This window comes from Hyaena hyaena, unplaced genomic scaffold (genome assembly GCF_003009895.1).
Source record: "Hyaena hyaena isolate Hyena2069 unplaced genomic scaffold, ASM300989v1 scaffold_396, whole genome shotgun sequence".
NCBI classification, from domain to species: domain Eukaryota; kingdom Metazoa; phylum Chordata; class Mammalia; order Carnivora; family Hyaenidae; genus Hyaena; species Hyaena hyaena.
Window position 1 is genome coordinate 995,995 of NW_024081027.1, and position 17,623 is coordinate 1,013,617.

At 62.0% G+C, this 17,623-nt stretch overlaps 1 protein-coding gene across 4 annotated transcripts; it reads right to left on the reverse strand.

The window, feature by feature from the left end:
- Positions 1-864: 864 nt before the first annotated feature.
- Positions 865-16,467, reverse strand: CAMSAP3 (calmodulin regulated spectrin associated protein family member 3). Of its 4 annotated transcripts, none has more exons than XM_039251594.1 (19): positions 16,230-16,467; positions 9,617-9,870; positions 9,098-9,220; positions 8,923-9,018; positions 8,743-8,775; positions 7,805-7,852; positions 7,416-7,554; positions 6,717-6,856; positions 6,539-6,632; positions 6,407-6,461; positions 6,191-6,264; positions 5,886-5,955; positions 4,328-5,738; positions 2,981-3,120; positions 2,607-2,896; positions 2,047-2,146; positions 1,678-1,790; positions 1,477-1,595; positions 865-1,388 (listed from the first exon to the last, which is right to left on the reverse strand). In XM_039251594.1, the coding sequence occupies exons 1-19, from the start codon at positions 16,375-16,377 to the stop codon at positions 1,083-1,085; spliced, it is 3,753 nt and encodes a 1,250-aa protein (XP_039107525.1). In that variant the 5' UTR covers positions 16,378-16,467; the 3' UTR covers positions 865-1,082. The 4 variants fall into 4 exon arrangements, with proteins under 4 accessions (XP_039107525.1, XP_039107523.1, XP_039107524.1 ...); XM_039251592.1 differs by having other exon boundaries at positions 4,328-5,789; XM_039251593.1 differs by lacking the exon at positions 8,743-8,775 and having other exon boundaries at positions 4,328-5,789.
- Between the last annotated feature and the right edge of the window lie 1,156 nt (positions 16,468-17,623).

A 17,623-nucleotide genomic window follows, 5' to 3' on the forward strand; every position in this document is an offset into this window, starting at 1 on the left:
CAGCTGGGCTCTCGGCCAGGGCACACGCCCCGCCCTCACACTGCAGAGCCAGTTCTCTTCTCAGAGGCCAGTCTCTGCCGCCCGAGGCCTCCTTGAGGGCCTTGCCCCCAACTGCCCAGGTTCCCACAGTAGCAGGTAAAGATACGCGGCCTCCCCTCTCCAAATTGCTTCACTCTGGGCCAGGGCCGAGAGCTTAGCAAGGTACTTCTCTCTCGCCCCAGATGGCAGCCAGGGGGCCAGGGCGTGGTCCTTAGGCCTAAGCTCTGGGAAGCCATTAGTGGGCTCTGAACTATTAAGGGATTTTAAGCATCAAGGAACATAATCAGATTTGTGATCTAAACAGGCCATGTGGGCTGTGGGGGATCAGCTGGTGGCGGGAGGTGTGGGGAGGCCCAGGTTGTCAGCCTGGACTGGGGGGGGCGGTCATGGGGCTGGAGAGAAGCCAGGGAACAGAAATGCCATTAGGTGAATCGCACAGCGGGTAGGGTTGGTGAAGCCGGGCCACAGGGAGACCCAGGAGCTCAGCTCCCGGCGTAGGGCCTACATCTGAGACGTGCACATCCAGGCCAAGGGCACACCTGGACCCTTGCGTGTGGGGCTTATGGGAAACAGGAATCCCTTCCAGAGGCCCAAACAGGGGGAGGTGGCTGGAGGAGAGAAGGTCAGGCTTTGCAGCTGGCCGCAGACCAAGTGCCAGGAGGGGCCGACAACATCCGCAGGGAGGAGGAAGTGCGGGGGGGGAGGGGGGGGCAGCCCAGTAGACGCATCAGGGCTCTTGAGGCGGCAGGAAACGAAGGTGGAAAACCCTCTCAGGCAATGTCACCAGGCGCCCCACCAGCCTCAGGGAGGTGCCAGCATGCAGGCTCTTTCTAAATTATTTTATTCAAGAAGGTAGGGAGGACAGACAGGGGACTGAGCTGAGCCCTGAGTCCCTGAAGCTCCCAGCTCAGCCCCCACAGCAGGACAGGACAGAAGTTAGGGGCTCCAGCCCTACCCAGACAAGGTTGGGGACAGACGAGACCCAGGAATACCCACTGATTGTCCTCCAGGCTGTCCTCCGCCCTGGGAACACTGGGACGAGCCTACTTGGGGGTGCTGCTGCCCTTCTTGGGAGTCGTGGGCTTCTTGCTCTGCCACAGGTGGCCCTGGATGGTGAAGGCATCTACGCTCATGGACATGGTCTTGGCAGGGATCTGGGTAAAACGCTTGCGGTCCGAGTTGTACTTGTAGATGCCCTCGACCATGGCGGGCGTGACTGTGCGGGGCCCGTAGCCGGCCAGCCTCGTCAGCTCCTCTGTCTCCCCGGACAGCGTGTAGAGGGCCCGGAACTGGCAGCTCGAGTCCCGGAAAAGGATCAGGAAGTGGTTGGCCTTGCTCTTCTCGATTTCCTGGTCGGGTGGTGGCGGCGGCTCAGCAGGGGGCAGGCCTGCCACTCCCCCGCCCGCCCCCCCATCCCAGCCCCAGGCACAGGCTCACCTCCAGAATGCGGTTCTTCTGCGGTTCGTTCACCTTGCCCGCCAGGCAGCAGTGCGACAGGGCGTTGTGGATGATGAACTTGTTGGACTTGGCGCTGGGCTCCTTGTACAGCCGCGGACCTGGGGGCGCGGGGCAGGGTGGTCAGTGGGGACGATGGGGGACGCGCAGGGCCTAGCCGGGCGCTACCTCCGGCCCCCCTACCTGTGTACTCGGGCACCGACGCCGGGGATGAGGCATTGCTACCATTCTCCCAGTCGCGTTCCCGGCTTCCAGGCAGGCGGCTTGGGGACATGAGGCCGGATGGGGACGGAGCCCTGGGTGGGGGGGGAGGGAGGAAGGGATGGGGCTGAGATCAGCGGTGCGTGAAGCCTTCCCAGGTACAGAGAGGCCAGGGAAGGGACGAGCCCGGAACCCTGCAGAGTGGGAGACGGGTGCGCCAGCCTCAGACGCCTCAGCCCTGCTCGGGACAGAGCCCCGCCTCGCACACACGCCCTTGAACATGTCCCCTAATCCCTTCAGTGGGACGTACACACACACTCCGGTGCACCTGCCCGCCCCTGCCCAACTCACCGGGACGTGGGCCTCTTCACGCCAAGGTTATTGGGGGCCTCGTTAGCCACGGTTGACAGTGACAAGGTGGACTGAGAGTAGACTTTGCTGAGCCGGGAGCCTGGGGGAAGAGGGCATGGAGTCATCCCTGCCCCGGTCCCCCCAAATGCCTGGGGGGGGAGGACCTTATCTAGTAGGCTGTGGCAGGCACACAGGGTCAGCCCTACCCAGACCCTCACCCTGCACACCCCAACTGAGACCTCCCCCTACCCGTGGGGGCAGGGGCTGTGCCCGGCAGGCTGTGGGGAAACCTCCGCTAGAAAGCTGTTGCCCCTAATATATCTGAGGGGGCCTCGTCCGCGAAGCCCCAGAGAGAACTCTGGGCCAGCTCTGCCCAGCACACCTTACCCCCACTGTAGCTCCCACATCCCTCTGGACGGCTAATGGGCGTGGGCAGGGCCCCCCTCACTCCAGGTACAGCCCTCCCCTCCCCCACATTTTCAGGGTCTCAATAAGCCCTGGAAAAGGGCACTGGGCAGGCACCATCCCTGGCGCCCCACCCCTCCCTACAGGCTCCTTACCCAGCAGGCCACGGGCAGGGCTTCGTGCCAGGGCCGAATCATCACAGCAACCAGAGCGCGGCCGGGGGCCCCTCCGCCCACCCCGGCCTGGCCCCCCAGTCCCTGCAGCCCGCGGCCGTAGCACTTTGTCAAGGTCATCCATCAGCTTCAGCTGGGCCCGGCGTTCGTACTCGAGCCGAGTGAAGTCCCCACTCCGGGGGCCCACCTCCTCCTCGACTGGGGCCCTGGCGGCAGGGGCCGGGGTAGCTGCAGGGGCCGGGGGGCCGGGGGCTGCCTCCTCCTGGGCCAGCCTGCAGACCGAGAGTTACCAAGCAGTCAGACAGGCCACGGTCACCCTCCTGGGGGCCGGGGTCCCGGGCAGCCTCCAGCCTCACCGGGCGGCCTCTTCCCTCCGCTGTTCCCTCTCAGCCTCCTGCCACTGCTTCCGCCGCCGAGCCTCCTCTGCCCGCCGCTGCTGCCGCTCCAGCAGGCTGGCCCGCTTTTGGGCCATCTCGTCCTCGGGCTTGTCTTCATCCTGGGGGCGGGCACCGAGTCTGGCGGGCCATCCCTCCCTGGGGGTGTCCGGCCACCCAGCCGGCCAGCTGCTCACCCACCCTTTCACTTGTGGTCTGAGGACATCTACTTGGCACCTGCTTTGCGAACAGCCCTATGCGTGGCCCTTGGGTGAAGCAGGGACCGGAGCAGACCCGGGTGCTGTCCACACAGAGCACTTAACCCAGGGTGAAGACAACCTGATACACCAGAAGCAGCCAGCAGCAGTGTGGGGCGCCTGCCGGGGAGGCTCAGTCGGTTAAGCATCCGACTCTTCCTTTCCGCTCAGGTCATGATCTCACGGTTCAGGAGTTTGAGCCCCGCATCAGGCTTCACAGACAGTGGGGAGCCTGCTTGGGATTCTCTCTCTGTCCCTCCCTTGCTCACTCTTGCTCCCTCTCAAAATAAATAATATTACAAACAAACAATAGCTACCAGTCTACAGAGCGGGGAGGGATGATCCCAGCCTGGGGTCACTAAGCAAGGCTTTCTGGAGGAGGTGACCAGGGAGGGAGAATGACAAGGTGAGAGGAAAAGAGAATATTCCAGGCAAGAGGGAACAGCAAGAGTAAAAGCCCTGAGGTTAGAACAAGCCTAGCAGACCCAGAACAGGGAGGCCAGTGTGGCTGGGACGTGGATGGGGCGGGGAGAAGGGCCTGGGAGGGTCAGAGGTGAGCAGAGCCTAAGGCCACGGAAAGACTTGTATTCTAAGAGCAAGGGGAGCTATGGGAGGGCTTCAAAGGGACCGACAAGGTCCAGTTTACAGTAAAAAAAAAAAAACAAAAACAAAAAACAAAAAACAACTCTCTGGCTGCGCAGTTGAAAGTGGCCAGGGATGGAGGAGTGGGGTGGACAGCAGAGGCCAGTCCAGAGGCGGGTCCGGTGAGGCCACGGGTCCAGGCTGGGGGTGCCGGGAGGATGGAGAACAGGGACCAGGCATGGGAGAGTGGGGAGGGGGACCTGCAGGGCCGTGGTGGGCAGAGTGTGCAGGAGAGCGTGAGACCGCAGGAAATGCCGCCGAGGACCCCAGCCCTGCCTGTCCACCTGCCCCCATCTGTCTGTCCACCCTCCCGTCTATCCATCTGCTGCGCCCACCTTGCCTGTGCCCACTCCCACCTGGCTGGCCGCCTCCACCCGTGTGCCCCCCCACCCCACCCCTTCCCCACTCTGCTTCGGTGACTCACTCTCACCTTGTAGAAGAATCCCAGCCCGGCCCGGGGCTCTCCCTCCGAAGACGCCTCTTCCTCTAAGGAATCCTCGGCACCAGGGGGGCTCCCGTCTCCCTCGTCCTCGGCCGAGGGCTCCTCCAGGCTGCCCAGTGGGATCTCGATGAGGCCAGGCCGGGCCGCAGGCTCCTCGGGAGGCGACCCCTCCGCCAGGAGGATAGAGGAGCGTGTCTGCACGGGCACCTGGCTTGGCGAGAACTTGCGCAGGTGGGGGAGGCTGTCTACATCGTGGGGAGGCGTGAGCACTCTCGTCAGGGGAGCCAGCCGCAGCTCCGCCGGCCGCGCGTGCTTCGGGCTTCGGGGTGTCGGGCTGGGGCCGGGCCCGGGGCTGCGCCGGGCAGCCGGGGTGCGCCGAGCAGGGCTGGGAGATGCAGCTTTGGGACCCACCGTGGGACCAGGGATGACCCACGCAGCGGGCGGCGGGGCAGACCCAGGGGCCTCGGGCGGGGCCAGGAGCCTCTGCTGCTGGTCCGTGAGCCTCTGCATGTCCCGCTGCAGTGAGCTCAGTGCGGCACTTAACTTGCTGACTGCCCGGTTATAGTCCCCCAGCCCCTCGGGGGGCGCTGGGCCCAGTTCGGGTGAGAAGGTCACTGCCTTGGGCCGTGGGGATGGCTCACCCTGGCCCTCACCCGCCGGCCGCTCCCCAGCAGGGACAGGGCCTGGCTCGGCCTCCGCCTCTGCCTCCCCTCCAGCCTCCCGAGGCTGCACCTGCAGGAACGCGCTCTTGCCCAGTCGCTGGCGGTGCTTGGCGAAGATGGCCTCGATCCGTCGCTTCTGAGCCTCTATGGCCCGCCGTTTCTCCTCCAGCCGGGCTCCCAGCTCACTCATCTCTGAGCTCAGGGCCTCTGGTGCTGCGGGGGTGGCCGCCGGGGACCCTGCCTCGGCCTCCACCCTCACCAGCTGCTTCTTGCGTTCAGCAAAGCTGGTCATCTTCACTTCAGAGTTGCCAGCCGCTGGGGACGACGCTGCCACCTTCGGGGAGCCCTCGGGTAGGGCCGACGGTTTCGACACCTCTGCCGCTGGGCAGGGAGACGGTTTCAAGGGGCCCTCGGGGTGGGGCACGTAGGTGGGTGCTTTGGTGGGCCCATCGGGCAGTGGCTTGGAGGCCCCCTCGAGTGGGAAGGAGGAAGCCAGCGGCAGTTTGGAGGAGCCCTCGGGGGAGTGGAGGTAGAAGCTGCCGTCAGCAGCCCCATCTGGGAGCAGCCGGGGCTCGGCACTGTGGATGATCTGCAGGGCCTCCTCGATGGTAGGCAGGTCGCCAGGCTCTGGGGGTGGCTGGACGGGGGTCCGGGCTGGCACAGGGCGCGGGGGACCCAAGCTGTCTGAGCTGACGGAGCGGAGCAGGACGGGATCTCCCATGACGACATCCACGTCGCTGTCCAGGCCAAAGGGGGTGCTGAATGACACTGCCTGGGAAAGGGGACGGCTGGGCGGCAGGAGGGAGGGGTCAGCCCCTGGTACGAGCGCCGGCCCTGCCCCTGCCCAGCCTGCTCCACGGGCCTGGCCCCCGAGATGCACTCACCTGAGCTGACGGTTCCAGGCCTTGCCGAGGGCCTCCATGTGGGACATGGACGGGGAGGACTTCAGTGAGCCTGTGAGGGGTGGTAAGCGGTCACTACGGTGCTGGGGACCCTGGGTGGGGTCTGCCAGAGGGTGTCACTGATGGGCATTATGTGGACAGACAGCTGGGGGGTCATGGTGGGGGGTGTCATCACAGGGTCATTTGGGTGTCAGAGGGACCCGCAGAAGGATTAGGAGGAGACACATGGTCAGCTGGGTAGTGTCTGCGAAGGGGTCTCCAGGGACAAGCTGTACCCCTGCCCTCACCTGTGGATCCACGGAGCGGGGACTGGGGGCCACCAGGTGACAGGAGCGGGTGGCGGAAATTGAAGACAGGAGAACTGCCAAGAGATGCACATCAGTCGAGGGACACCCCCCCCGCCCCTGCTCACCTCTCCCCGGAGCCCAGAACAGAGCAACCCCTAGCCCAGTCACAGGGCCACGGCCAAGGCCACGGAGACTCACGCAACGGGGAAACCGTACCTGCAGCCACTGCTGTTCTGGGCAGGAGAGGCCTCCGTGGCCCGGGGGGAGGCCGCTGTAGCACAGAGAGGAGGGTCAGGCGGGGCCTGGCCTCCCTCCCTACCCCAGCTCACGCCCCGGGCGCAGCCTCACCGTGACCATCAGGAAGGTCCTTAGCCTGCACGAAATCCGGTTTGAGCACCTCAAAGCACATGAACATCTCGGCGAGCAGCACCACCAGGTTGACCTGGAGGCGGAAGGCGAGATCAGCCCCTGGGACCCACGGCCCTGGACGCCAGCCGGGGCCCACGAGGCCTGGAGACGGCCTTACCTTGAGGGGCGGTGGGACATACAGCAGGTCCTCGAGGGACAGCGGGCAGCCACGAGGAAGGCGGGAGGCACAGAAATCCTGCACCAGCTGGAGGTTGTACAGGCTGTCCGCCACAGACATGGGGTCCTTGAGGCACACCTCTGTAGGGACAGGACACCTGGGTCCCCGGGGCTATGCGGAGGGGGACGGGGCCCTGGGGAAGCGAGGGCCCAGCAGCCGACACACGCAGAGGCCCTCCTACGGGCCGGGCCTCTGCCAGGCGCCCTTTGCAAAGCGGGCACTATGAAGGGCCTCTGCAACTCTTCCCAATGGCCGAGGGAACGCGTCCCCCAGGATCTCAACGCAAAGAGCTGCTCCTGACTACCTCGGCCTCCCTCAGGGCACCTAACGCCCCGAACGCTTGGATCAACTAGGATGTGAGCTGCCTGAGGTCAGGAGAGTATGTCTGTGCTGCTCTCCCTGGATCTCTGGCACCTAAAACAGGACCTGGCACACAGCTTGCGTCCTATAAATATCTGCCGCGGGACTGAATTCTATAAAGCACAGAGAAGTTTAGACACATGTGCAAGGTCACACAGCTAACGAGGGAAAGAGGTGTTTAAACCCAGGTCCGCCAGGTCTGGAAGCTGCACTCAGGTCCAGAAGATACCTGGGTGCCAAGCTCCCAAGGGCAGGTGCGGCCCAGGCCCACCCACTCACCCTCGAGTCGCAAGAGCTGGGGACAATAGCAGTGGATTGTGGCGGCCAGTGCGGCCCCGCTTGCCAGATCCTGGAGGGTGGTCACAGTTGGAAAGCAGGGGGCGCGTCGGGCCACAGCTCGGTCCTTGCGGTATCGAATCTGTGGGTGGGAGCCAGGTTAGGTCAGAGGTCAGGCTGGCCCCCAGGTCAGCAGTCATGCAGGCTGGGTGGGGAGGCCTGGGGTTTCCGCCATGAGGGGGCATGAAGCTGGGGGTCCCAGAGCCAGAGTGGGGCCAGCCTGGAGCAGGGGAAGGGCAGCAGCAAGAGGCAAGGAAGTGTCTGCGAGCAGCCAGGCCAGCAGCGAGGGCCGGGGCAGGTCTCCTGGGGCCCCGGGGCGGGGGATACATTACCATGGGGGGTTTGCTCCCCGACTCCTTCAAACAGAAGGCAATTGCGTGCTGGGGGGGGAGAGGAGCAGCCGTCAGCCGGGCGGGAGGGGTGCTGACTTGCTGGGCCCCCAAGCACACCTCCAGGGGAGGGGGAGATAGCCCTGACTCCTGTCACGAGCCCTGGCCGTCCAGGTCCCTGACTGTGCTCTGGCCGGCTTTGGGGACCCCAGCTCCTCCCAGCCTGGAGGGACCCCACAGAGCAGCCCCCCATGCAGGGAATCTTCCCCCCCCTACAAAAGACCCAGGTCCCAGCTCGGGGAGGGGGTGCAGAGGAAGCAGGTGGGCAGAAGGAGAGGAGCCCCCAACCCAGGCCCGAGAGTGGAAGGAGGGAGTCCCCAGAGTGAGCAAAGGCGGGGACTCTGTCCACCCGAAGCCCCCAGTGGCAGTGGCCGCTTGCCCCTTGTTGTGCTTCAGGGATGGATGCTCCCCTCCCCCCCAAAGCTGGGCTTGTCCTTAGGGAAACTGGGGTCTTAGGAAGGCTCTTCTACCTTCTTCTGGGCTTGGGGGCCTTCCTTTTGGCTAAGGGGTCTTCTCCATGTGCCCTGCCCACCAGGGTCAGGACCCATGTGCCTGATGGGCTTGGGTCCCCCCCTCAAGGGTGCTGGAAGTCTCCGCCTCAGCAACGCTGGACGAGGCCAGCAGCTCTGTCCTCCTGATGACTGGGAGGAGAGACTCGTCCCCACCCCCACCGTCAGGTAACTGGCCTCTCACTGAACACGCCTTTCTTCTCTTGGTCTACGGAGGGGTTCCCTCCATCCCCCAGGGCCGGGGTCCCATATCCTCTGCTCACAGCTGGGAGGAGGTAGGAGACGGAGCGGACAGGCAGGCAGAACAGACAGACAGACAGACCAAGCGACAAGCGAGGCAGGCAGACGGGGCGGAGAAACAGCCCCACTTACAGGAACCAGCTTCCAGTACCAGCGTGTGGGGCACTGATGCCAGAGAGGCAGAGGGGGGGGCAGCGGGAGAGGCACAGGGGAGAGGGCAGAGAGAGAGAGAGTCACCTCCGGCCCCCCCCGCCCAGTGCAGCCCTTCCCCGTCCACCCAGCCCTTGTGTCCGGCCGCTGCCCTAGTCTCACCGAGGGCTGTGCTGGGGCCACCCCGTCTGCGGGGGCCGCGGGGGAGGCTCTCTGGGCGGCTTCCTGCTCTGTCTTCTCCTGCAACCGCCGGATGGTCTGGGGAGCAGGGAGAGGTCAGTACTGCGGTCACTGGGCAATGCCGGCCCCCAGCCCACACCCGCCTAACCCCACCTACCGTGTCCACCCAGAAAAGTAGCTTGTGCTCCAAGCTGGCCAGGGCCAAGGGACCGGGCAGTGTCTTTGTCCACTCGAAGGCGAAGGCAACCATGAGGGCGTCAATGACAGCTAGGTGGGCTCCCTGTGCGGGGAAGGGCTCAAGGGTGAGGCCACGGAGAGGGCCGGGGGCGGGGGAGGGGGGGGGCTCCCCTCGCCTCTGAGGGAGAAGAGGAAGAACCCCGCGGTGGTGGGGAGGGGCTAGAAGTAGGAGGGGCTTTGGGGGAGGAGCCAGGGTTAGTGGGTGGGGCTTCAGGGAAGCAGCCAGGATAGGGGTCCTGGAAGAACCACTGCTGGCGGCCCCCTAAGCACGTCCTGGAGGCCCAGGGTAGCCGCTCTGGGAGGAGCCAGGCCTGGTGGGCGGAGCCAGGCCTGGTGGGCGGAGCCAGGCCTGGTGGGCGGAGCCAGGCCTGGTGGGAGGAGCCTCTGGGGAGGGGCCAGGCCTGGCGGGCGGGGCCAGACGGACCGGGGCGGGGCCTACCATGAGGATGGGCTGGTGCCTCAGGTCGGCCTCCTGCACCGGGCGCTCGGGCAGCGCGGGCACCGTGCCCCTCCGCGCCAGCAGGGCCAGCAGCGCAGAGGGGCTCGGGGGCGTCTCGAGCTGCGGCAGCACCTGGCGCCAGGCCCGGCAGTAGAGCTCGGCCGAGAGCAGCAGCCGTGTCACCGGGGGCTTCACGTGCTCCTGTGCGTACTGGTCGGTGTAGAAGGGCTCCCACAGCTCCGAGGGCACGTGCTCTGCGGGGCGAGGGGGGTGTCGGCGGGTCAGCACCCTGGCATACGTCGGAGGACGGCGCGGAACGGAAGGCTAGGGGACCTGGGCGCAGGCGTGCAGGAGTTCGCCTCAGGAAGGGGCTCCAGGAAGAGGGGGGGCGCACGCAAACGCCAGGGGATGGGGAGCACAGTGCCTGGGGGTGGGGGAAGGGCAGTTCTGGGAGGAGGAGAGGCCACGCGAGCAGCAGCAGCGGCTTATTGGGAGGCGGGTGGTCTTATAGGCCCTCAGAGAACAGTAACAATGACAAGATAGGTTAATCCACCATCTCCCTGGGTGCCCTGCAAGCCTAGGAAGCAGTAGCGAGGGCAGCACTGGTAACTCCAGAAACAGGCACAGAGAGGGAAAGCAACCTGCCTAAGGCCACACCGCTGGACAGTGCCAGAACTGGGATTCAAACTCAGGCCTTTAGCAGCCCCTGCACCCTCTTGGAAACGGGGGTGGGATGCACTGTGGAATTGGGGGTCTGGCTGGCAGGCCAGCCATAGAACGAGGGACCTTGACAGATTGCAGACATTCTGAGGAGGGTGAATGGTCTGAACCTGGTGACTGAAGGGAGGAGGCAGGGAAGGGAGGAGGAGCCGTCCTGGGCCCCAGCAAGCGTGAGTGGGAATGTGGGGAGAGGGAGGTGGCTGAAATGAGGGTACAGGAAGTGAGGCAGCAAAAGCTGAGTGTGAGGGGCCAGTGGTCCGGAGAGGGGGTAGATCACCTTGCAGAGGCGGCCACAACCCCCCTGAAAACACTGAATGAGACAGGCAGGGCAGGGAGAGGCGTGAGGAAGTCCCATGGGGAGGGACTGGGGTGGTGCATGGAGCCCCCAAGCAGGATCCATGGGTGGGAAGCAGAAAGACCAGAATAAGTCACCAGGATGATTCTCTGGGAAGGTCCAGGAGGAGGTGACTGAGGCCAGCACAGGGGACCTGCCCTCGTGGGGGTTTTCCAGGGAGACTCTAACTCTCATTCCAATCAGAACAGCTGTTGTGTCTCTTGGGGTGCTATGTGTCTGAAATAATGGGGGGGCAGGACTCTACTGCTTAAAAACATGGGCCCATGACATACCAGGCTTTCTCAGGGGCCTGTCTTCACAGCCAGGCTCCCCAGAGACCCCCTGCCCTCACGTATAAAGACCCAGGCTTCCTTTCCTTCAGTCTGTCCCGCCTCCTAAAATCACACTTGACCTTCCCAAGTCATGCTCCACCCCCGGGGACAGTGGTGTGGACTCTCTGCCCCTCTCAGCGCAGCTCCTTGGAAGAACAGAGTCCTCCTTCCACCTGACCTCCACCCCAACCTGCCTGATCCGGCTCCTGCCCTCCCGGCTCCCGCCCTCCCGGCTCCCTGCCTCCCCAAGGCCAGCGGTGGCCCTCCAACGCACAGTCGTGGGCTGGATCTTGCCTGGGCGCTCTGCCCAGCACCTCCTTGTTCCGGAAGGCTTCCTCCCCCAGTATGTCCCAGCTTTCCATCTTCTTCTCTGTCCATCACTCAAGCCAGGCCTCCTCCCCTCATGCCCCTTCAATGCCAGGTTCCTGACGGCTCGGTCAGAACAGCCCTGTAAATGGGGGCACCTGGGTGGCTTAGTCGGTTAAGCGTCCGACTTTTGCTTAGGTCATGATCTCGCGGTTCGTGGGTTCGAGCCCCGCATCAGGCTCTGTGCTGACTGCCAGCTCAGAGCCTGCAGCCTGTTTCAGAGTCTGTGACTCCCTCTCTCTCTGACCCTCCCCTGNGGTCAGGGTTGCTGTCTGTCTCTGTGGGCTGTGTGTCCACTGCTGTGTTCCCAGTGCCACAAACAGGGCCTGCCACGTTGTAAGAGTTCCATAAACAGAGGGAAGGAGAGGGAAGGACTGAAGGAAAGAAGAATCACTCTAAGATCCAGAAGCAATTCCAAGGTTCTAAAAATTAAGTTGTCAGGGTGCCTGGGTGGCTCAGTCAGTTAAGTGTCGGACTTCGGCTCAGGTCATGATTTCACAGTTCGTGAGTTCGAGCCCCGCATCAGGCTCTGTGCTGACTGCCAGCTCAGAGCCTGCAGCCTGTTTCAGAGTCTGTGACTCCCTCTCTCTCTGACCCTCCCCTGCTCACGCTGTCTCTCTCTCTCCTAGAAATAAAAAATAAAAAAAAAACATTTAAAAAAAAAAAGAACAGCCCTGTAAATGGATATGTACAACCCCCACCCCCACCCAGTGATGGCTTCCATGGCCATCTGAGCACTGCCACCTGCTGCAGCCCAGGCCGGGTGTCCCACTGTCTTCTGGGCATTTCCTATGATGCTTAGTATCTTGCTTCAAACCTGTTCCTTCTCTCTCTGAGAGAAACTGCAGTAGGAATCACCATCCCTCCTCCTCACCCCCCCCAACACCTAAAGCCCTCTGGTTTTATTCTCTTGGCATCTCCCCAACGCAACCCTGTGCCCTATCTCCCCAGTCCCTGCTCATTTCCTGCTCCCATTGGGGAAAGTAAACAAATTTCTTTCCTGCAGGACTTGTCAGGGCCTTCAAGATGAAAAAAAAAAAAAAAGTGAGCTAGGGCTACCAACAGCTAATGTTTATCAAGCACTTCCTCTATACCTGTGTGGGTGCCTCTGCCTCAACACGACTGGCACTTGGGGCTGGTTAATTCTTTGTTTCACAGGGGTGGGGGGTAGGCTGTCTGCTGCTTCGTAGGATGGTCAGCAGAATCCCTGGTCTCTATTCACAGAATGCCAGTGGCCCCCTCCTCCCAAGCAATGACAACCAAAAGTGTCTCCAGACACTATCAAAGGTCTCCTAGAAGGCAAAACCACCCCCGGGGTTGAGAGCCACTGCTCTCTACTAAAAATATTTACTGATCATTTACTACAGGGTAGTGCTGGCCGACAGAAATACAATTTGACCCACATATGTAGTTTTAAAACTCTTTTAATGTTTATTCATTTTTAAGAGACAGTGCGAGAGGGGGAGGGTCAGGGAGAGAGGGAGACACAGAATCCGAAGCAGGCTCCAGGCTTCGAGCTGTCAGCAGAGCCTGACACAGGGCTTGAACTCAAGAGCCAAGAGATCATGACCCGAGTCGAAGTCAGAAGCCTAACAGATTTGAGCCACCCAAGTGTTTCAACTGACATATGTAGTTTTAACCTTTCTAGTAGCCACAATAAAAAAAAAAAAAAAAAAGTAGAGAGGTACCTGGGTGGCTCAGTCAGTTAAGCATCCGAATTTGGCTCTGGTCATGATCTCACGGTTCGTGAGTTTGAGCCCCGCGTCGGGCTCTGTGCTGACAGCTCGGAGTCTGACGCCTGTTTCAGATTCTGTATCTCCCTCTCTCTCTGAGCCTCCCCTGCTCATGCTGTCTGTCAGTCTCTCTCTCTCTCAGAAATAAATAAAACGTTAAAAAAAAATTTTTTTTTTAAAAGTACAAACAGGGGGCACCTGGGTGGCTCAGTCGGGTAAGCATCCGACTTCAGCTCAGGTCAGGATCTCACAGTTTGTGGGTGAGCCCCAATGCAGGGCTCGATGCTGACAGTGTGGAGCCTGCTTGGGATATTCTCTCTCTCTCTCTCTCTCTCTCTCTATCTCTCTCTGCCCCTCTCCAACTTGCACTTCCTTTCTCTCAAAAATAAATAAGTGAACTTAAAAAAAAAAAAGTAGAAACGGGTAACCTTAGTATATATTTAACACGGTATACATCTGGTACCATCATTACAACATGTAATTAATATAAAAACATTATTAATCAGACATTCACGTTTTTGGTATCAAGTCTTCAGAAGCCACTGTGTGTTTTACGTTTATAGCATGATGAACACCGGCCACGTGTGGCTGTGGCCCCTGGACTAGACCACACAGCTCTAAAGCACATCTGGCATTTACTTTACCACGGCCACCTGTATGCATTTGCTTGTGTAATCCTTATGACACTCATTCTTATCCCCACTGTACAGATGAGAAAACCAAGGCCCAGAGAGCTGAGCCAACTGGTCCAAGATCACAAGCTAAGAAACATCCGAGCTGACGTGAACCCAGTTTCCCTGTGGGTCACAGTGACGTTCTGGCATAAGGGACTCTGTGTGGTGTTCCCCAAACTTGGGTAGAGACGGCACCCTTTCTTACCTCTGAGCTACATCCTGCAGAGCCCACCCGCCGGCATTCCTGCCCAGCCTATCACACCCATGCCTCCAGGCTGCCAGAACTACCTCCCCCGGGGCCCCCAGCCACTATTCCCCCAGGTACTGCATATCTGAGCTCATTTTGTCAGTCCCCAAACACAGTCTATGGCTCCCCAGTGCCCTCAGATTCCCCCCACCTCCCGGCTACAGTTCGAGAGACCCTCTTCTGTCCCGCCAGCCCCTCTCACCTCCCACCTCCCTGGGCCCCCACCCCACCACTGGGCCCTGCACATTCTCCCTGAAAGTCCAAACCCCAGGCCTTTCCATATGTGGTCTCCCCCTGGCAAACTCCCATCCATCCCTCAAGGTTCAAACTTTCCCTTCTCCGGAGAGGCTTCCCTTCTCCTCCTCTCCCCTCCCCGCCCCCCCCCCCGGCAGATTTCATGGATCTCCTCCCCCCGCCCCACAGCTCGCCTCTACAACAGAGACCTTATCATCCTAAGCAGCAAAGATCTGATTTCGCATCCCATCCCCCATTCTCCCAACTCCACCCCCCTCCGCTCTGTCCCGAGCACCCGGCCCCGGCCTGGCACCCCACAGGCATCCGTAAAAAGTCCGAGGGCTCATGAATCAAGCAGAGCTCTTGCCCGCTTCCTCCTCTGGGCCAGCTGCCCCACTCCCTCCGTTCAGAGAAGGTGGGTAGGAGGCCAACTGAACGCGACCCTCGGGACCCTCGGGACATCGCACAGCGCAGTCAATGAGAACAGGACCCGGCGAGTCCGGCCACCTCCTCAGGAGACCTTGCTTTCCTTTCTATGAAATGGGACGGTAATTTCTGCTCCATGACGATACTAATGTTATTAATAAAAATACCACAGTGGGTCACAGCAGCAGTGGCAGCGAGCACCGTGTACCGTGTGCCAAACACAGTGCGAAGAAATGTGAGGGCCCAGCAACCTTGTGAAGACGGTACCGGGATCCCAGCCGCCCGAGCTCTGCCCTGGCACTTAGTGGGTGCCCTCACAGACGTTGGCGAAACGGATAAATAAGTGAACAAATGCCTTCTTATTTATACACAGGCGGAAACAGAAGCTTAGAGAATTGAGACAGTTTGTCCATAACCTGGTGTAGCTGGGACTCAAACCCAACTCTGATTCCCAAAGTGGAAGCCTTCTAATGAGGGCCACATAACCTGGGACGGGAGAGGCTGGGGCAGACCCAGATCTCTCCCTACCAGCCCCCTTTCTTTCTCAGGCAGATCCTCGGGCAAAGAAAGGCAGGCCCCAGAGTGGGCCCTGCATGGGAAGGTGCTGGGAGAAAGACACAGGCTTGGGCGGACCCAGGAGATGGGCAGCTGTCCCCGAACCCCACACCCAGAACAGGTTGATCTGGGAAGGCCACTGAAAGGGGGGGGAAGGGGGGATGGGCTGTGCCCAGCTGGTGCCAGGACCAGTGGCCAGGCCGGTGGGAGAGCAGGGCGTCCCCCTGAGGACGCCTGGGAAGGCCCAGACCTTAATTAACCCCAGCTGCCCCACAGCAGGCCCTGGCTCCCAGCTCTGGCCTGGGTGGTGGGGCTGCCCTAGGGCCCTGACTTTGCCCACTCGGGCCCTCGAATCCTGGGGACCCACCCGCATCCTCCCCCTTGGGGTGGCCTGACTTCCTCACACACGTGGCCCTAGGGTCCCTAGGTGGAGGCTCTGCCCCGGGGTGGGAGAAGGGCTTACACCTGGGTCCCCACCCCCGCCGATCTCGGACAAGCCAATTCCCTTCTCCTGGGCTCGCCTGCCTCCTAGGCAAAATGGGGTAATAAGCCACAGCTGCCAGCCGCTGGCCGGGACCGTGGAGGGGAAAGAAGGGGTTCCCGGAGCTGCCCTCGACGCCTGCAGCGCAGGGAGAGCTGACGCGGGGTGTGGGTCCGGCTGGGGGGGCGGGGGGGTCCTCGCGGACGCGTGATGTGAATGTGTAAAGGGAGGGATAGGGCGTGCAAGGCCCGCTCGGGAGACCCCGCCCCGCTCACCTGGGCTCCCGGACGCCGGGGTCCCGGCGCGGATCTGGGCCGCCGGCCCCACCCCCACCGCGCTCCCGCAGCCGGGCGGGCAAAGTCCACCGCCCCGGCCGAGCAGGAAGCCCGGAGGCCCGGCGCGGCGGGGCCCGAGCCCGGGGCCCCCCGGAGGCCGGCGCTATTGTTCCCACGGCCCCGGCCTCCGCGGCCCGGCGCCCCGCCCCCCGCACCTGCCGCCCCCGGCCCGGTACCTGCGCCCCCGAACGCGGCCCGCAGCACCCACGCCAGGCTGGCCGCCGCCTTGGCCCGCGAGAAATCGTACTGGTCCAGCGACTTGATCTCAGGCACCAGGAAGGTCCTCCTCAGCGGCCCGGGCCCGGGGGGCGCCGCCTCCACCATGGCGGCGCCGGGGCTGCGGGAGCCGGCTCCGCGCTCGCTCGGGCTGGGCTGCGCCGCGCTCGCACCCGGGCCGGGCCCGCCGCCGCCGCTGCTGCTGCCGCCGCCGCCGCCGCCGCCGCCGCCGAGCCAGGTGCGGCCGCTCGCGCTCGCGACGCAGCGTCGGCCCCGCCCCGGGGCGGAGCCCAGGTGCGCCCCGCCCCCGGCCCAGACCCCGACCCGGTCCCACCCGCCCCTCCGGCTTCGCCCGGCCGCCTGCAGCGGGGTGGGGCGGGCCCGGACTGCGGTGTGGGAGGGAGGCTGCGGAGGAGTGCGTGTGCGTGTGCGCGCGTGCGCTGGGGAGGACGAGAGACCCTCTGTTTGCGGATGTGTGTGCTGGCCCAAGTGTGTACCCTTAGATGTGTATGTGAGCGTCGACGCGGGCTTGTCCTTCCTGCTCAGGAGGCGGCGTGTGCGTGGGTGCACCTGTGTCCGATGGCGGATTGTGAGCGTACAGGAGTGTGTGTTGTTGGCTGTGTGTGCGTCTCTGAATGCATTTGGGGGTGAACGAGCGTATTTGAGGGTGTCTGCGTGTGCGTATCTGGGTGGGAGTGTGACAGCACCTGTGTGTGTGTGTCCCTTTTCCATGAGTTGTGTGTGCAAGGATCCGTATGGTGTAGGAGCCTGTATCCAGAGAATATAGTTGTGGCAAGTGTGCGTGTGTATTTGTGTTTTGTCCGTACTTGTAAGCATCTAGATGTACTTGTGTTTTGTATAAGGATGTGATCCGTGTCCGTGAAGGAGCATATGAGAGAAATGTTTGAGAGCACGTGTGTTTATTCAGGAGTGTGATTACTTGTATCTATGAATGCATTTGAATGGCAATTAGTGGTACACTTGCAAATGTCTGAGCCCTTTTTGTGGATATTTAATATTTGCTTGTGTCAGGGCGCCTGGGTGGCTCAGTTGGTTAAGCTTGGTCTGACTTTGGCTCAGGTCATGATCTCACAGTTCGTGAGTTCGAGCCCTACATGGGGCTCCGGGCTGACAGCTCAGAGCCTGGAGCTCACTTGGAATTCTGCTCTCTCTTTCTCTCAAAAAGAAATTAACATTAAAAAAAATTTTTAATTGCTTGTGTATTCCATTGTGTTTTTGTGTCAAAACATCTGCCACGTGCCTCTTAGCTGAGTGTAATTGTGAACACAGAATTGTATGTTGAGTCTGTGGGCCTGTATGTCTACGGTGTGTATAGCCAGGTGTAATCACATGT

Bases quoted from the DNA above. Each gene is read 5' to 3' on its own strand.
- CAMSAP3 (XM_039251592.1), bottom strand. From the start codon at position 16,377: ATGGTGGAGGCGGCGCCCCCCGGGCCCGGGCCGCTGAGGAGGACCTTC. The intron at 7,555-7,804 runs GTAATGTATCCC...TCCCACCCACAG, and splicing joins CGGGGAGCAAACCCCCCATG to ATTCGATACCGCAAGGACCG. The intron at 6,633-6,716 runs GTAAGGCCGTCT...TTCCGCCTCCAG, and splicing joins ATGTCCCACCGCCCCTCAAG to GTCAACCTGGTGGTGCTGCT.